This window comes from Gambusia affinis, linkage group LG02 (assembly GCF_019740435.1).
Source record: "Gambusia affinis linkage group LG02, SWU_Gaff_1.0, whole genome shotgun sequence".
NCBI classification, from domain to species: Eukaryota; Metazoa; Chordata; class Actinopteri; order Cyprinodontiformes; family Poeciliidae; genus Gambusia; species Gambusia affinis.
In genome coordinates this window covers 15,536,098-15,554,901 of record NC_057869.1, presented here as the reverse complement: position 1 = coordinate 15,554,901, position 18,804 = coordinate 15,536,098, and the positions used below count along the sequence as shown (strand labels likewise).

The window sequence follows — 18,804 nt, the reverse complement described above, 5'->3', positions numbered from 1 at the left end:
ATGACGTTAGTGAAGCCATTTTTTTTGTGAATAAACAGAGCAGCACACTAGGAGATACCCGACCATGGCCTCTCAGCGGCGGTTTGTTTGTTTGCTGGCGTCCCTGAAACATCAGAGGTGATATAATGGCGCCTGGAGCTAGCAGTTGATCGATTATGGATATACTACAATCAAGCTGAGGATCGCTAGCAGTGGATCGATTATGGATATAGGCCCCTACTACAATCAAGTTGAGGATCGCTTCCGTCAAGCTGAGGAATCCCTACAAGGTGCCTGGCGGATCTGCCCAACTCATCAAAGGTTGGTTAAGTAAAAGAACTGTTCCAATGGCGGGTCCAGAAGACATCTCAGGGTAGGAGCTGTTGCGGGTTTTGCTACGCTGCTGATGATGAAGGCCAACGCTAGGCTTCTTTGTGTGCTGGTTTGGTTTGATTCTCTGCTGAGAGTCAATGAGCTGAGAAGGATTCTGCTGTTGTAAATCCTTCGGTGTTTGGATTTTTAGTGTTTGAAGCAGTTGTGGTCTTGTGACCTCTGGAGCTTTAGGTGCAACTAGAATCTGATATCTACAATCTGAAATTCCTGGTTGTGATGTGAAAGACAGAAGGTTGCCAAGGACTTGGCAAATACGGCTTAGAGGCTGTAGGAAGTGATTCAGCTTAGGCTTGTAAATATCACTTTAATAAACCTTGACAAAATACCTACTTATTAGTACTAATATAATGTGGCTATGTTGACATTAGCATAGCTGCATTAGGATAATATTGATCTTTCAATGAATATAAAATATGTTTTTGGGTGAAATGAAGTCTTTATACTTTAACATACATACCTTTATATTTTTTTTGTACCTACTTAATATTTATTTCCATACTTTAATAATTCAAAAACTCAAACAAATTTAATTTACGTTCAATTCAAATGTGAAAACCGATTGGTTTTTGCGCCGAAACAACTCGCGTCCTCGTGCGATTTCGTCATTTGACTTCATTTCTTCTGGACGATGATGGACAACGGAGAGATCTCCTGGAGCTGCAGGCCGGAAGTCCCAGAGGTAATGTTCACACTGTAATCCACCATCTCTTATTTACAAGTTTTCAGCTGAACTCCATGTTTTCCTTCTGGAGAGGATCGACTGGGACTTGTCCTTCAGTGTTTAAGTTTGTTTTAACCCATTTTCTCTCCTAGACTAAGCAACTGGCGGACCTTTTGGTGCAAATAACTTTTTTTTTTTTTCTCATAGATAAAGCCACAAAAGGAGCTTCTACTACAATTAACACTCTTTTCTCCTATAGAAATACTCCTGGAGCAGCTCTTTTTCTTTTTCTGTCTCTCTCTTTATTCTGTCCTTTCCATTCCCCTGGGGGTAGTGACAGATGGGCTTTCATACAGAGCCAACTTCTGGTTCTGCTGGAGGATTCTTCCTGTTAAAGGGAAGTTTATCCTTTCCACTGTCACTTGGTGCATCTTAAATATGAGGCATTGATTTAGCTTACTTAACTGTTAACCAATTAAAATAATTGGTGCTGTGTTAGCCTCATTTTTGAAAATCTTCCTGTTAAAGGGAAGTTTTTCCTCTCCACTGTCGCCAGAGGAGAGGCTTTCATAACTTTTAGCCAAAGTTTGATAGCCGGTTTTTATTTATATTTTGGAAAATCTTCCTGTTCAAGGGAAGTTTTTCCTCTCCACTGTCACCAGACGGGATCCTCAGTATGACTCATTGCTTTAGCTTAACCTTTAGCTAATTTAAATAAGGTGCAATATAAATCTTATTTTGGACAATCTTATGTGGCTCCTCAGTAGGAGGAATTGCTTAAACTTACTTACTTGGTGGATTGTTCACTTTTTTTTTTTTTTTTTTTTGGTAAAGTCTTCCTGTTAAAAAGAAGTCTTTTTGGAAACTCGTCCTCGTAAAGGGATGTTTTTCCTATCCAATGTTACAGCATACATCTTCAGTATGAATCTCTGCTTCAACTTGCATAACTTTTAATCAGTGTTGGATAACTGCAGCTTTTTATTTTGGGTAACCACATGTATCCTCAGTGTTTATGGTGGTGGATGATAGTTTTGATCTTATAGTTGAGAATTTAAGGTCTAAACACCACATGGTACAATTGGTGCAGTTTTGGACTCATTTTTGAAAGTATTCCAAAATGAGACTTTTGGAAGCTGTGGTGTATGGACCAGGAAGCTATGGTATATGGACATGATATGCACCAGGAAGCTATGGTATATGGACATGATATGCACCAGGAAGCTATGGTATATGGACATGATATGCACCAGGAAGCTATGGTATATGGACATGATATGCACCAGGAAGCTATGGTATATGGACATGATATGCACCAGGAAGCTATGGTATATGGACCAGGAAGATATGGAAGCCGATCAACAGTTTTTGTTGCGATGGAACGACGACTCTGAAGACAACAAATGACCTTGGAGTGTGAATACAATGCCATGAAATGTGGTTTGGTACTACTGGTAGCCACTTTTCAAGGCTATGAACTCATCGGATGAGTTCAAGAAATTTAGTAACTAACGAGTACAACGAAGGGGTCGATCCATTCCATGCACAATGCTCCATGCAAAAAAAACACAGTAGGCTATTTGAAATGTAGGTGTTCTGATCTTGGTTACAAAGATCTTTTTGGTTAACCAGAAGTGGTTATCCTTGGTAACCTTTTGTTTCTGAGGGTAATAAAAGGTGGTGTGTTCAGTGTGTTTTCAGATGCAGTTCCAAAAGGCTAGGATTACCCTTCGGTCGGGTTTGTGTGATAACGAACCCTCCCGACGGGTAAGGGGTCAGTTGCCCTTCGGTCGGGTTTGTGTGATAACGAACCCTCCCGACGGGTAAGGGGTCAGTTGCCCTTCGGTCGGGTTTGTGTGAAAACGAACCCTCCCGACGGGTAAGGGGTCAGTTGCCCTTCGGTCGGGTTTGTGTGATAACGAACCCTCCCGACGGGTAAGGGGTCAGTTGCCCTTCGGTCGGGTTTGTGCGTAAACGAACCCTCCCGACGGGTAAAGGTATTAAACTAACCAAGCCAACTTGATTCTGCAGTCAAATATGTGTATGGAATCCATTCTAAAAGTTACTAAGAAGGTAATTTAAGAACTCTCTTGAGGTTTTGAAAAGTGATGATTTCAGAGTTAAAGAGTTTAACCTTAAACCTGAACAGGCCTTGTTGTCTTTCTGTCTTGTTGTCCTTCAGGAATCCTCCTGGATCATCTTTTCTTTGTCTCCTATTTCGCCTTTCATCGCCCCCCATTGGCCGACAGAGGAAAATGGCTGAACTTAAAACATTTATCAAAACGACTTCAGTTTCTGTTTATTTTTTTCTTTCCATCAAAAACTGGATAAGTCTTCAGTCTGAAATTTTGGCCTCATCCAGCCATTGTTTTTTTTTTTGTTTTTTTATTTTTTTATGGACAATTTTGTTTAAAGATTTCATTATTAATTTTGTTTTGTTTGTTTATTTTAGATATGTGAAATGTCTTCCGATTTCAGTGTTAAATGTTAGAATTTAATATATATTGATTTTTGAGAATGTGCTCTTGCATCATTTTAGCGTTACCATGGTTATGGTGTTTATTGTGAGAAGGCTTAGACTGGTTTATTGTGATCTGTCTGTATTTATGCTGCCGTTTGTCATTGTCTGATACATTATTTATTTCAACTGCTTTTGTTTTCTCAGTTATTTTTCTCTCCACAGAAGCTACACCTGCTCTGGCGTTGATTAGCTGTGGTTGCGTCCTGGAAAAGGACATTGGCTGACATGATGCTGCCATCACCTAACTGTTCTCCCTCTACTTATCATTTCCACAAACATGGAAAGTTCTCCTGATCAGTTGACCTGTTGTTGTGTCTCTGCTCTGTCTTCTTTCAGCTCCAGTCAGTCGTGGCAGATGGCTGCTGGTACTGAGCCCGGTTCTGGTTCTGCTGGAGGTTTCTTCCTGGTAGAGGGGAGTTCTTCTCCTCCACTGTCGCTACATGCATGCCCTGTATGAGGGACTGCTGTAAAGTGAACAACTCGACAAGAGCGATTTGCCGTCGCCCCCTGCTGGTCAGATGGTGTGAATGCTGTAAGTAATGACTCCATACAATCTGCTGGGTTTTATTTGGTACAACGTTTTACACTTCTTCAATAATCAACTGAGCTTATTGTACTAGAAATTGGAATATATGTGAGTGAACTAAAATTACTTCAAAGTGCATTGATATGACATTTGTTGTGAATTGGCAGTATATAAAATTGAACTTTCGAACTAATAGATGAGCCCTACCAATAAATATTAAAAAAACCAAACAAAACCCCAACAAATAAATCAAGAAAGTTCAAAAACATAAAAGTAGATACCAAAACATTCAAAAACATAAAAGTAGATACCAAAACATTCAAAAACATAAAAGTAGATACCAAAACATTCAAAAACATAAAAGTAGATACCAAAACATTCAAAAACATAAAAGTAGATACCAAAACATTCAAAAACATAAAAGTAGATACCAAACATTCAAACCCATAAAAGTAGATACCAAAAGGTTAAAAGCTTATAATTATAATGCGAATTCACAACAATGTTATCAATGCATTTTATGAAAAGTCATATCAATTGAGTCGGATTACTATTGATCCAAGTTATCAATTCATTGGTTTATTTAATTATAAAGTAGTTTAAAAGTTGTACCAAAAAAAACCCAGCAGATTGTATGGAGTCATTACTTACAGCATTCACTCCATCTGACCAGCAGGGGGCGACGGCAAATCGCTCTTGTCGAGTTGTTCACTTTACAGCAGTCCCTCATACAGGGCATGCATGTAGCGACAGTGGAGAAGAAGAACTCCCCTCTACCAGGACGAAACCTCCAGCAGAACCAGAACCGGGCTCAGTACCAGCAGCCATCTGCCACGACTGACTGGAGCTGAAAGAAGACAGAGCAGAGACACAACAACAGGTCAACTGATCAGGAGAACTTTCCATGTTCATGGAAATGATAAGGAGAGGGAGAATAGTTAGGTGATGGCAGCATCATGTCAGCCAATGTCCTTTTCCAGGACGCAACCACAGCTAATCAACGCCAGACCAGGTGTAGCTTCTGTGGAGAGAAAAATAACTGAAAAAACAAAAAGCTTAGTTTCTAACTAAACTTTTTAGTCAGAAAAGATTTTGTTTCTAACTAAACAGATTAGTTTAGTTAGAAACACCAGAGCGCCACCTTCTGGCCTCTCTCCAGATCAGTTCAGGTCAGAGAATGGAACTGTTTCTGGCTTTGTTTTTTTCCCCTCCGCAGGCTGCCACCTTATCGTGGTGGAGGGGTTTGAGTGTCCCAGTGATCCTAGGAGCCATCGGAGGCTTCATGGCTCTATGTGGGTCGGGTCTGCCAGAGCAAACTGGTCCTGGGTGAGGGATAGGACCAAGAGCAGCCCAAAGATCACTTGGAAATATAAACAGAATGTTCCTATCTAGAGATGTCGATATAGACAGGATTCCTGCTTACAACCAGAACTATAGACAGAAGTCAGTTTCTCTCAGTGTCTTATCAGCCTGGTGGGCCACCAGGCTTTATTTTTCCCCCACCAGTCTATTTTAAATGGGGATTTTTCTCCACCAGCGACGGTAAAGACAGATTAAAGTAAAGGTTTATAGTTGAGACATTGAACTGACTGAGGAATTGTGAACTAATTGTGCCATCCCATCATTTTCCTGTTGGCTTCACACTCTGTTATTTCTGAGTTTTGATGCCTGATCCTGCATCTGAGATTTTCTGCAACTTGACCTTTTTAACCCAAATCCGCTGATGGACGACCCCAGCAGCTCTTCCTCCGGGCTCAGCACGTTTTCTGGAGGAAACCCTGAAAGCTTTCCCAGGTGACGCTTCCTGATTGTTCTCCATTTTGACTCAAAACTTTCTTAGCACTCTTCCTTAAGGAATGTTGCAGGTATTTTGCTGTTTATTTAAGTAGTATTTAAAAGTGAGTTTTTGAAAAGTGGTTTCATTCTTAGCTGTTAAAGGGTTTTACTTGGAACCTGCACCTGTCCTGTTATAGTAACGTATGCATTGTAATGTAGGGACTATTGGCCGTTTATCCCACAGTGTCATAATTAAAACACAAATTAATAAGAATTTATTTGTGTACATTGGCAAGGAGTTGGTAATTATTCTATGGCTTTATGTCGGCTTGTTATTTAAATTGTTATTTAAACAACAAAACAGCCCTGTTAGTGTTGTTTTGCTATATTGCTGCTGTTCAGAAAGAAAAGCTACGGCATATTATTAAAACTTTAAAATCACCTTCTGTGTACCGTCTGTCTTTGTAAATATCTCATGTTTCAATGTAGGCACATGCGGCTTATACACCGGTGCGGCCTATGTATGTACAAAATGTGTTTCCTTTAAAAATGTAGGGGGGTGCGGCTTATAATCAGGTGCGCTCTATAGTCCGGAAATTACGGTAAAATAAAACGGCTCATCCTGAAAGGAGCTCAAAATAAGCAGAACTGAGCTGGTGAAATCTCCCAATATTTGGAAATGATCTTGAGCAAACAATGTAATGAACATGTTCTATACAACCCATAGACATATTCTTACTTATTTAAAATGGATCATAATAGCTCCCTTTAAACCATTTTTAAAAAGTTCCAGTTCTGAAAGGAGAGGTCAAAAATCCAGTGCGTCAGAATCTTGCTGATGTCTGCAGAAAATGTGCTAATGGAAGTGTTGTGTTTTTTTGTTGTTGTTGTTTTTTGTTTTTTACTGTGTGAATTGAAACTGACTAATTCTATTTTGTGTACTCAAAATTTGTCTTTGCAAATAAAGTTGCACAACGTTTAAAATAAATCATCATGTTTGACGTTTGTGTTAAACGGTGGCTGTAAACGTCTGAACCAAACCTTTAGCTGTTCTCTGTCACTTTAAGAGCTGATGAGTGATTTCATGTAAAAACACTTTATTTTAAGGTTTAATCTGAAAACTTTCAACATTTAGTAGCTCAGTGTTGTCAGCTGAAAAAGATGTTTATTAATCAACCCGTCATTCATCACATTGTAAACACAGTGTTGCTTGTTTTTAACTTCCAGACAAACTTCTCAGTTAATTTTTTTTCCCCCTCAATTATTTATTTCTTGCTGATTTCTTACTCTGCAAAGCCTCATCATGAGGAGACCATTAGGTATCATCATTTAGTCTGTTGAACAGATTAATTCTTTTTAACCAGTCTGCTGTTCTTTCTCCTGCGGCGCGCTGGTTCACCCTCTTTGCAGCGCACAAACACTTTAACTTGAGCAACTTCGATTTGTTGTCCGTCATTATTCATGGAACAAAATGATGTCCTGGGGAAAAAACAAACAAAAAAACATTACAATGTGGTTACGCTGCAAGATAAAGCTTAAATACTGATGAAGTGTCCACTAGATGGCATCCAAAGCCCAGATGCTTTTCCCCCCTCAGATGTGGAACTTCGATTTGAAATTTCAGTACCGTGCGCTGTACCTGTCCTGTGTCTCTCCTGCTTTGACGCTGATTTTTCCCAACGTCAGCTGAGGTTTGCTCTCCTGGCCGCCCCACGGAAAGATGCTCTGCATGCGAGTCCACACGTTCTTCCACATATCAGACACTTCCCAACTGAGCTTCAGCATCATCAGCTCCCCCAAGTCTTTGTCCAGCGTGATCAGGAAGGAAAGAGTTGTGTTTCCATGAATGCCTTCCTCTCTGCATCGAGGGGAGTAAATGAAAACAAGGTCATCGTTTAGTCCTCGCGTTGTTGTTGGAGAGTGACGGCTTGCTGATGGGAAAGCCCACAACTAAAGCAGGAAATTAGAGGAGTTTTTTTTTTTAATTTTTTTTCTGCAGGCAGTGGTTTGTTTAAAGCTCTTTGATGCACATAGCATAAACACAGCATAACTGTGAATGAATCATGTCCTGTTGTGGTAATTTATTCTATTTGTGTTCATGTTTTCTTTCATGCAGCAGTTTGTCAGCTGCTCTCGGTAAGTTGGTTTTTCTCTCTGAAAGCGCAGATGCGCGGTGCGCCAGATCTGCTGCAGTACTCACATTGTGATGAACAGCTCGCCGCTCTCTTCCTCAGTTCCTTGGAGGGAGATGATGAGCGTCGGCTTGATTTCCTCCGTCTGATTAACAAACTGGATCCTGAACTGGTAGTGATAGACTGCAGAAAAAAGAGAGAGAGAAACTAACCAGACAGCTTTTGATTCATGGAAAACACACAAAGTATTGAGAGAGGATTTACACGTTTTACTTTTTTCCACATTTATTCACAAGTATGAAAGCTTCCACTAGACCAGCTGCCTTTATTTTAATTTTATCCTCATGTTAAAGATTAAATTACTCACAGATGAACTCTGTTTATGCACTCGCTGACTTGAAGGCTTTTGATTGCACTGAAGTTATTTTTTTCATTTGGCAGTATCCGATTAAAGGGAGCTAAGTATATATGCACACCACACTTTTCAAATTTTTATTTATTTTTTTTCTTTTACTTAAATGCAGAAAATTGCTCTGCAAAAACACAAAATCTTACCAAATATTTTTGGTCCATTTTCTAGTGCAAATATCTCAGTATACTTGAAATAAGCCAAAATTAACTTGCGTATAACTTATCAGTAAGAAATATGAGCTGGTTTTAAGTCAATAATTCTGTAATATTTATTCAAAAGTACTAGTTCCGTTGGCAGATTATGTAACTTGTAGCAAGATATTGTTCCCATGTTATAAGATAAATAATATGTCAGTGGAACTAGTACTTTTTCATCAACATTAAGGAATTATTTTTTAAAACGAGCTCTTCTGTGTTGCTGAGAAGTTACATGTAAATTACTTTTCCCTTATTTCCAGTGAACTGAGATATTTGCACTATAACTGGACCCAGAATACTTGGTAAGATTTTGTGTTTTTGCAGTGCATGAACTGTTTTCATTCAGCTTCACAATCGTGCACTATTTTGAGTTGATCTGTCACATGAAATCTCACTTAAAAACACTGAAGTTTGAGGTTGTAACATGACAAGATATGAAGAAAGTGTTTATTAAGTCTGTTTCAATCAGCAATCAATTAACTTGATCATTTTAATTGTGATCAAAAGAAATTTGGACCAGCAGTTTTGCCTACAGAGACTTTATCCGTATTTATTTTTTTGTTCTTGTTGGGTTTTATTAAAATCCTGATGTGAAATGTTCTTTACAAGTTTAAAACTTATTAGTCTTTAAAATGGTGAACTTGCATTTTTATGTCGTTGTCACTTGAAAATAGCCTCAAAAGAACAATACTTTTGTGTACCGCGATAATTACTGTGACAATTCATCGTCCAGCAAATGTTGTTTTGTGACGGGCTTACAAATCCTAACGGTACGTATAAATTCTCATTATTCTCAGAGTTCATTCTCACGTTTGTAAGGCATCCGGGATCTTGTTTTCAGGTAGAGCTTCTTGCTCCTTGCCGTTCGGACCTTCTTGATGTTGTAGCCCAGGGTGTTGCAGCGGTTCTTCCGGCAGTCCAAGCAGACGCCCCTGACGAAAGCGCTGTTGTCGCTGCACCCGTAGGCCGTGCTCTGCTTGTCTTCGTTCAGCAGCGAGTCCATGAACAGATGGACGGAGCGCTCATGGGCGCACTTCACCGTCTGTTCAAAGCCTGTGAGGAAGGCAGGACAAAGTAGCTCACATTACTGTGTGATGGTCGGATCATACGATAGTGGCTTCTTCCTGTCACATCTTCTCGCTGTGTTTATCTCAGCTCTGCGTTGATTGTCGCCGCAGCTCACGGGACAAAAGCGGCACATGTTGCTTTAATGTGGCTGCCGCTGTCAGATTATGCAGCTGTGTTCTCGATTGAAGGGCACCACAGTTTCCAGAACAGCGTCTGTGGGACCGGAGGGAATTAAATGCATCAAAAATGAAACTGTCGGCAAGCAAAAAGATGAACTGCTCCCCAAGATGTGGCTTCCAAAACCACCAATGTTTTGATTTGGAAAGAGCAATTAAGGAATTAAAATGTTATGGTAGAGCACAAAGAGCAGCTAACCATACATATTTTGGAGCAGCTGAACAAACTGTGTCACATGCAGTGGTTTGAAAATGACACATGGGGGTCAAAGAAGTGTGTAATTTGGAAGTGGGTGTAAATCGATTATTGGGTTTCAGTATTATTTTTATTCTTTTACTTCATTTTCCATCTAAAAGTCTGAAAAGTGAAGAAAATCGGTGACCTTTGTCTTCTCATATTTGGGTGTGAGACTTTTATTTAAACTGTCAAAAAAATGATCTCTGCAGCTCCTCCAGATTTACCACGGAGCTCTTGTTGCATCTCAGGTTAATAATCTTCTTGCCCAGCATGTTTTACGGTTCACAGGCTCGCAGTTGCTTCATGCTCTTTCTATTTCCAGATGATGGCTTGACAGAGAACTCGATTATTTAATCTAATTATGCATTAAACAACTTTAGTCTGACCTCTCTGGTGCGTTTCCTGTGTTTTCCATGATGCTGTTTTTTAATTTATTAATTAAATTTTTTAATTTATTTATAATTTATTATAGCTCATTATTATGAGCTATAATAAACCTTTAAAAACAGTAATAAGGTGACCTGTGACGGATCAGAGTAAGGGCTGCTGAATATATGGAGCTCTAGAAAAAATTAAGAGACCACTTAAAATGTTCTGTTTCTCCGATTTTACTCTCTCTAGGTTTATGTTTGATTTAAATGAACATTGTTCTTTTATTCTATGAAATACTGTCCATGTGTCTCTGAAATTCCAAGCAAAAATGTTGTAGTTATTTGAAGAAAAGGAGAATTGGTCAAAATAACAAAAAAGCTGCAGAGCTTTCAGACCTCAAATAATGCAAAGAAAACAAGTTCATATTCATTTAGAAACAATATTAACGTTTTAACTCTGGATGAGCTCAGAAATCAGTATTTGGTGGAAGAACCAGGACGTTTTCAACGGGGTTCAATGCAGTGGGCTCTTAATGTTTTCCAGAGCTGAACATGCCATTATTCTCAGTTTATTTTATTATTTGCAAACCCAGGATTCTTTGCTCACTTCACCTTTAAGCGTTACTTGGAAGTATATTGTAACATAACGAGAGCCAAAAAGGTAGAGCGGTGTGAATACTTTCACAAGACTCTCTAAATACTGTAATTTTTACGTTTATTCCAGCAAAAATCTGGTTTTGAAAGAAATAAAATGTTCCATCCAAACAGTGAACCATCGAGACTTCTGCTGCTACTCTTGCTGCTGAGAGAATAAGAAGCTAAAAGTCTGCGTTTTAAAATTGTGTTCAGTGCTACTCATCCTACCAAGGATCCCGTACTCGCTTATGTGTTCATAAATGTTATGGAAGTCGCATCCGGGCTGGAAGTCTCCTCCGTTGGGGTAGAAGTCGTAATGCGCCACAGCTTGCTTGATGCCCACGCTGAGGCCCAAACGTTCGTGTGTGAAAGTGTGGATGGCGTCGACGAACTCCGCATCATCAGGAGAAAGCCTGTCTGAGGGAGACATGCCCTCAAACAGCGGCCCTGCCGGGTCCAGGCCTGCAGGGACAGGAAATGTGTTTTAAACAGGAATCAAAGAATGCGAAAAGAAGTGAGAATAATGAGCATTAGTTCGCAAATATGCAAAAACCTAAAATGGCACAAACGCATTGATAAAAAGAAAAGTTTTTAAAGTGGTTTGGAAATTTTAAATGTGATCTAAGTGGCTGCTTGTGTCATTATTACTATATACTTTACAGGTGTGCCAGTAAATCTTGATTGCATTCAGAGATTGAGCTTGTGAATGGCTCTCTGTAAATTGTTTTTAAGTACATTTTTCTTTTCTGTTTTATCAAAACTGAATCATTTCAGTTTGTTGGTACAGGATGCAGCTGTCCTGCTGCATTTAGAACAAAGTAACACTTTGGATCACAACAAACTCTCAACCTTGATTTGCGCAATCAATTCTAACAACTAAAAATATTGGATAAATGTGGAGTTCCTCAAAGTTTCTCCCATTCTTCCAGTTTTTGGGAGCTAAGAGATTTCACTTTCTTGCTGCATCAGTGATGCACAAAACCTACCTGCCCCTAAAGAGTAAACGTAAAGATTAAGTGGTTTGTTTGATTTTTCAGACTGCTTGGAATTACATTAAATAAAAAAACAGAGGCCATTTAATCGACATTTCATAGCAAATGTTTTTTTTTTTTTTTTTTATAATTGTGCATATTAGGACTAAAAGACTTTTCGTTTTATTTTTGTGGTTTTGCTGGACTTTGGTTTGTTTTTAATGTTGTATTTTACATTCAACCCTTACTAGTAGATATTGTAATATTTAGATTTGCTCAGTCTGTTTTACAGAATTACACACCCTGTCCAGATTGCTGAAACATTTCACCTTTTAGCTCTTCTTGAACTCTGGAAAAGCTCAGTAAGATTTCATATCTATCCTTCAAGACAGCCAGTGGTTCAGATTAAGACGGGTTACAAAAATTATGGCACACATCCATAGTTATATAAAGTCATAAATCTTCATTTTTGAGCTTTGGAAATTATCAAATGTGTTTTAAAATGTCTTTTAAACAGAGAGGCTGTTTAGTTTATCATGAAATCAGAAGTTTCATACCTTGGTGTATGTTTTCTTACAGTGTTTACACAGTCCACGCCCCATAAACTGAATGTATTGCTTGCAGAAATAGCATCATTTTTTCAGTGCTAATGCTGAACATATTGATGCTTTTGGTGGAGAGTCACATTTCTAAAATCTCAAACAGCTTCTGTCCTCAGCCAGATGTTTTTTGTTTTGTTTTTTGTTTTCCTCCCCAGATCCATAATTTCAGATTTTTATGCAATATTTTATCTTTGTTATTACTGCGTTTTGTGCAAGGCACCAATCTTTTTCTTTCTCCTTTCTGGATCTGTCAGAAGACAGATGGACAGTAAGAGAACATGAACTCACCAGTAATCCTCCCAATCTTCTCTGCACCCCGCAGGAAGCTTCCAGCGAATCCGGATATGTGAGCTCCCAGGCTGTATCCGATCAGATGAACTTTTCTCACTGGGTACCGGTACTCTCTCTGTTTGGGATTTATTACCTTTAAATACATCTTTTCCGCATTTTTGCACGTTGGTGAGTGAATCTGACCTGGAGTGACTGCAGCAGATGAGCTATGTCTTTGCCCACGGTGCGGGTGCTCTGCACAGCCAAGGGGTAATGTTGATGGGCCAGACGCAGCCAGTCGGTCATCACCACATTAACATCCGCAAGGTTCGTCTTCAGGATCGTGGCCATCCGGAGCACCCAGCTCTCCAACATACCGTCCACCTTGGAAGAAACAAGAATTCCTAAAGTTGGAATCTCATTTTGCTTCCTACAGTGCAAAAAACACAAAATCTTTTTGGTCTAATTTCTAGAGGAAATATCTTGAAATGAGACAAAACACTTTATTTGATGACTGTCATGAACTTGACATAACATCAGTCATGAACACGAATGACACTTAATAAATGTTTACGACTGTTATGACTTGTCATTCAGTAAATAACGACACTTTTAATGCAAAGGTGCTCTAAAAGTTGCACTGAAAATTCATTACAAGTGTCAACTCTGCATTATTCAGCAAATGATGACTCTTTCAATGCAAAGTTCAATTAAAACTGGCATTAAAAGTAAATTAAGTGTCAACTTTGCATTAAAAGTGTCATTATTTACCGAATGACACTTCATGATAACAGATGTAAGCATAAAGACTCATTCATGTTCATAACTTGTCCCCTCCAAATAGTGTTACCGGCAAAACTAACTCACAAGTAACTAACAAGATATAGGAACTTGTTTTAAGTCAATAATTCCTTAATATGAATTGGGGAAAAAAACCTAATTATTTCACTTATGACAAGACATTTTTCTGTGTTAAAAGAGGAAAAGTGTTTTTTTCCTCAATATTAAGGAATTAGATACTTGAAATAAGCTTTTCTATTTTGCTGAAAAGTTACTTATGAATTAATGTTATCGCATTCCAGGTGTACTAAGATATTTTCACTCTAAACAAGACCAAAAATAGTCGGTGAGATCTTTTGTCTTTGCAGGGTAGCAAAGCAGAAATGTTAAAACACATTTTTGAATGTGCAAACAGCAGCAGTCGCTGCTTGTAATCCTTTTTGAACTCGTTCCTCCTCTTGGTTGTGAGTTTTCGTGTTCAGTGAAGTGCGCGGAAAGCAGGAGATGACCTTACCGACCACCCGTGAGTGATGATGATGAGGGGATTACTGCTGTTGAAGCCGCAGGAGGTGAGCGTGTGCAGCTGCAGAGGGTCCAGCATGCAGGTGTCCTCACCTCCCAAAAACAGCCTGAACACGGAACCGCTGACGCGAGGCTCCTTCAGCCTGACGACGTCCTCCGGCTGCGTCGCACCTCAGAGAGCAAACGGAGGCGCTGCTCGTTATGCTTTTGTCTTAGTTCCAGTCAAATCAGGGTGTTTGCTATGTAGGTGCAGGAGGTGAACGTTGCATTTCACTGAAATTCACTTTAGTTTTCATTAATATGCAACGCTTGAAAGTATACCTAACTAGTAAGTTGATTTACAAAACGAAGGATTTCATGGCTGGACTTTTAACAATCAGAAAATGTCTTCACTAATTTGTTATACACCAAATATCTCGGTATAAACAACGTCAAAACTGGTTCAAAGTATTAAAACGATCCATGTCTATTCTACGCTAGAGAAAGAGTTCGATACTGTCTATTTGAGATATAAACTAATGCACGCACAAAATAATGTAAATCTCACAAGCATGATAAAACAGCAGTGATATATCCTGTAATTTAAACCCAGATAAAACTTTGTACCTTATGGAGATAATGTAAACATTTGGGCATTATTACAATCATGCATTTCAACTGTTTTGATGATTTTACTCAACAAAAGGAAATAGAAAAGTCCTTGGTTGTCCATGTAATGTTGTAATGTAATGTCCCCTTGCATTAAAACGCCTTTCTCCATTTCAGAAGTAAATTTAAAAAAAACACACACAAAAAAAAAACACAGTCTTGAGTTCAACAAACAGGTTCTTTGAATTTTTAAATAAAGTTTGTTTGCACAAAATGAGTCAATGTTTTATCCCAGCAGCTCTCTTTTTTTGGCAATGAATGAAGTGTTTGTGACAAACTTCTGTAAATATTTCCCCAGATGTCCACAGGAACTCAAACACAAAAAAACAGTAAAGCAAGATTTTTTTTTTTTTTTTTGATTAATCGCTTGCTTTCGACATTTTGTTTTGATCGTCAAGTTACACGGATTTGTTGGCTGACATGCACAGATGCCTCAGCAAGATTAATCTCTCTTTTGGTTAATTTAGGCAAAACATTTCCCCCATCAACTCCTCCGTGTTTTCTAAGTGTAAAACAAGCGTCTCTCTTGGAAAGGGAACAAAAACCTGCAGATTCTGAACAAAATATCTCTGGCGACATTTGTTGGTTTTCACTCTTGATATTCACATCAAAGATCAAGTTCCTTTTTGCTGCTCAATCTGAAGTTAACTATTAAACCTTCTGAGCAGATATGGGCTCTCTTTTATTTGCTTTTTCTTTCTTTGGCCTCTTCACTGCAACACTGGATTATCCATATAAAACTAAAACACTGAGAGACAGAGAGTGCACGAATTCAGATTTTTAAAGACACGATTTGCTGACTTTTGTTGCCACATTTTGGCGTAAATAAACTTGCCGCGTACGTAAAGTTTTCAAATAGACTTAAGCTTAAACAGACGGATCTGTTTGCTGGCCAGGAGCTACAAACAACCACATGTGAAGATTATAATGGCAGATTAAGAGCCGTCCTGATTTGATTAATTGTTCTTATTAGTTTGAACTGCACTGAACAAATATTTCTTTGAGCCATCTTTGAAAAATTACTTTAATTTATTAGTTTTGCTCAAGCTGTAATTCTGATTTGGTTGAAAATTTTAAGGTGGTTCAGAAAAAGATTTTTTCAGTCTGTTTGATATAAGAAGTGTACAGACTGTACAGGAGAACAAAAAAACATTTCAAAGGTGATTTAAATCAATATTAGGAATCAGAAAATGGGGAAAAGTGGCAACATTTTCAATAGAACAAGTAAAATCTGAGCACTTTTGCACCAAATGACTTGGAAATTTGTTTAAAATATAAAAATCTGGAAAAAACAAAGCGTCTGCTGCACTGAACCTCATTGAAAACCTCCTGGTTATTCCACCAAATATTGATTTCTGAGTTAAAACTTCGGCATTGCTATTTCTAAATGAAAATAATGTTTTCTTTGCATTATTTGAGGTTTGAAAACTCTGCATCTCCTGTTATTTTGACCATTTCTCTTTTCCTGCAAATAAATACTAAAGTTTTGCTTTGAATTTTAGAGACATGCTGTCGGTAGTTCATAGAATAAAAGAAATTTGTTCATTTTACTCAAACATTTACCTATAAAGAGTAAAATCAGAGAAACTGATCATTTTAAGTGGTTTCTTGATTTTTTGTGTTGTGCTCAAATAAACCTCTGTATATCTGTTTGAGTTAGTTTAAATTTCATGTCATTTATATAATAAAGTACAAGATGTATTTAAGGACTTTGTGGACCACTACAAATATAAACAAGGGCTACTCACAATATCAGTTCTGTCTTTAGGACTTTTCCATTTAAGATAAAGCAACAAAAACGTCTTTTATGTCGCATTTTTCAGCCGGTTGATACTTACTTTCTCTGCTTCCTTTAAATCTCTTCCCCTCACTGAGGCAACATGCTATCAGCAAACAGCACAAGAGTCTGAGCGCAGACATGACTTCACCTTTGATATTTCCTCAGAACCGGGCGTTTAGACATGAAGGGTTTTGACGCTGTGTCAGAGAAGCATCGTAGCTGTCCAGGACCCTGACGTGAGATCACCGTACTGCTCCGAACGCACGGAGAGGAGAAGTCACGGTTCAGACATCAGGTGGTTTCACTGCTGACCTGATTGGCCGAGGCCTCGCCGCGCACGTTCGGCACGTTGTGAAACACTGACGGTATAGGCAGAACGAGAACACGGCTGAAACCTGCGGCAGACGAAACCCTCATCAAGCGTTACACCCGTCATTAAAATAAGAGTCCTTAAAGTGGAATGTTGCGTCACGTGTTTACTAAAATGCACCTGGGTCAGGCTGAAAGGTTGAGAGTGACCAGGCAATGAAGCAACATTGTTGCTCCAAGCAGGACTTTGGTTTGTGGTTCCTGTTTGTTGTCATTTCCAATGTTGGGCCTTAAAAAAAGCGCCTGTTGATTCTCAACATGCAGCTTCAGTGCAGTGATTGTGGGAACCACGTGGGCGTGTTTTGTCCAACGGTCCAGTAATAACAGCAGCTCAAATGATCAATTACCTTTAAAAATATCAAAAATCAAAGAGGCATCCAGCTGTCTTGCTGTGTTTTCAGAGCAGTGAATTAATGACCTTTTCCCTGGACTGGTTTCAGGTATCAGCCTGACTGAGGTCAATGCTGTGAGCAGGTTCAGTACACAGACAGGGTTAATGATCACACTGTGGTGAGACAGACACCAACATCTCAGTGGCTTTCAACCCAAAAACGCCTCTCTACTTTTCTGTCAAGTCAGGATAAGAAATTAGGAAGAAGTTTTATGTTAATCCTTCATAAATTACATAAAACATTTAACGAATTGTCACCAGGTAACAAAAAAATATATATATATATATTTTTTTGGAAGTTGTCTTTTCAACTGAATTATTTCAGTTGACATTCATTTTCCTCCACCAGGTCAGGTTTTCATTCTAGTTTGATTTAGGGAAATTCTGACTAAATCGATTACAGTTTTGTGACATCGTCACTTCATCCAAAAATGACTCGTCACTCACTGATCCCAGATTCTCAGGAAGCCGGCCCAGATCTGAGACCAAGTCAGGCATTTTGATACTCATGTTGCTCCGTAGCTCAGAAAGTTGATCTGATTGAGCAACAGCAATGAGATTTCTGAATTCAGCACATCAACGTTTCCCTAAAACAGTTGGAAAACTTCAGACATCTTGTGGCTGTTGCTTAGTGTTATCAATGTGAGCATCTTAATAAATCAGGCACATGAAAATACATTGTTACCTTTACAGTTTCCTCCACCTTTCACAAAAACCTTTTAATATTCTGTGTAACAAACCAATACGGAGCAGTATGTAAATGTAAAGTAGAAAGGTAAATTTACAAAGTTTTCAATAGTTTTTACAAATAAAATTCAGAAAATGCATATGAAATCTATTGTCATCCAAAAAAAAAAAGTCCAGCACAACCAATCAGCTAATTAAGTAAATAAAGTCCACTTATGCGTGATTTGATCTCAGAATAAATCCAGATGATCTGCAAAAACCAACATTAGTGAACGAACAGCAACAAAAACGCTGAAAAAAAAAAGGATTTCTGGTTCAGTTTCCAGTGCAAATATCTTAGTCCACTTGAAATAAGACAAACCTAACTGATAAGTAACTTTTTAGCAACATATAGGAGTGTTTAAAATCAATAATTCATTAACATTGACGAAAACGTATTAGTTCCATCAGAAAATTAGATGCAAAGCATGTTAATGTGTTGGTGTGGATTATTGGAAAATTGCTACAAGCGAAATAATCTGCCAATGTAACAATTACTATTTAATTTTTAACTTAAAACCATTCATCTATAGTTTTCTAAAAGTTACTTGTAAGTTAGTTTTGTCTTATTTCAAGTCTACTAAGATATTTACACTATAATTACTTGGTAATATGTTGTTTTTGTTGTTTTTTTTTGCAGTGAAGACCACAAAACACAGCAG

At 38.4% G+C, this 18,804-nt stretch overlaps 1 protein-coding gene across 1 annotated transcript; it reads right to left on the bottom strand.

The window, feature by feature from the left end:
- Positions 1–7,001: 7,001 nt before the first annotated feature.
- lipca (lipase, hepatic a) lies at positions 7,002–17,495 on the bottom strand. Its single transcript, XM_044138679.1, has 9 exons — positions 16,715–17,495; positions 14,221–14,399; positions 13,131–13,310; positions 12,945–13,062; positions 11,312–11,545; positions 9,405–9,647; positions 8,054–8,168; positions 7,493–7,711; positions 7,002–7,332 (listed from the first exon to the last, which is right to left on the bottom strand). Exons 1-9 carry the CDS (start codon positions 16,794–16,796, stop codon positions 7,200–7,202), a joined length of 1,503 nt encoding a protein of 500 aa, XP_043994614.1. The 5' UTR covers positions 16,797–17,495; the 3' UTR covers positions 7,002–7,199.
- Positions 17,496–18,804: the final 1,309 nt, after the last annotated feature.

Excerpts from the sequence above, each read along its gene's own strand:
- lipca (XM_044138679.1), bottom strand. The coding sequence starts at position 16,796 with ATGTCTGCGCTCAGACTCTTGTGCTGTTTGCTGATAGCATGTTGCCTC. Across the intron at positions 13,311-14,220 it reads TCATCACTCACGGGTGGTCG|GTGGACGGTATGTTGGAGAG; the intron begins GTAAGGTCATCT and ends GTTTCTTCCAAG. Across the intron at positions 7,712-8,053 it reads GGCGAGCTGTTCATCACAAT|AGAGGAAGGCATTCATGGAA; the intron begins GTGAGTACTGCA and ends CCCTCGATGCAG.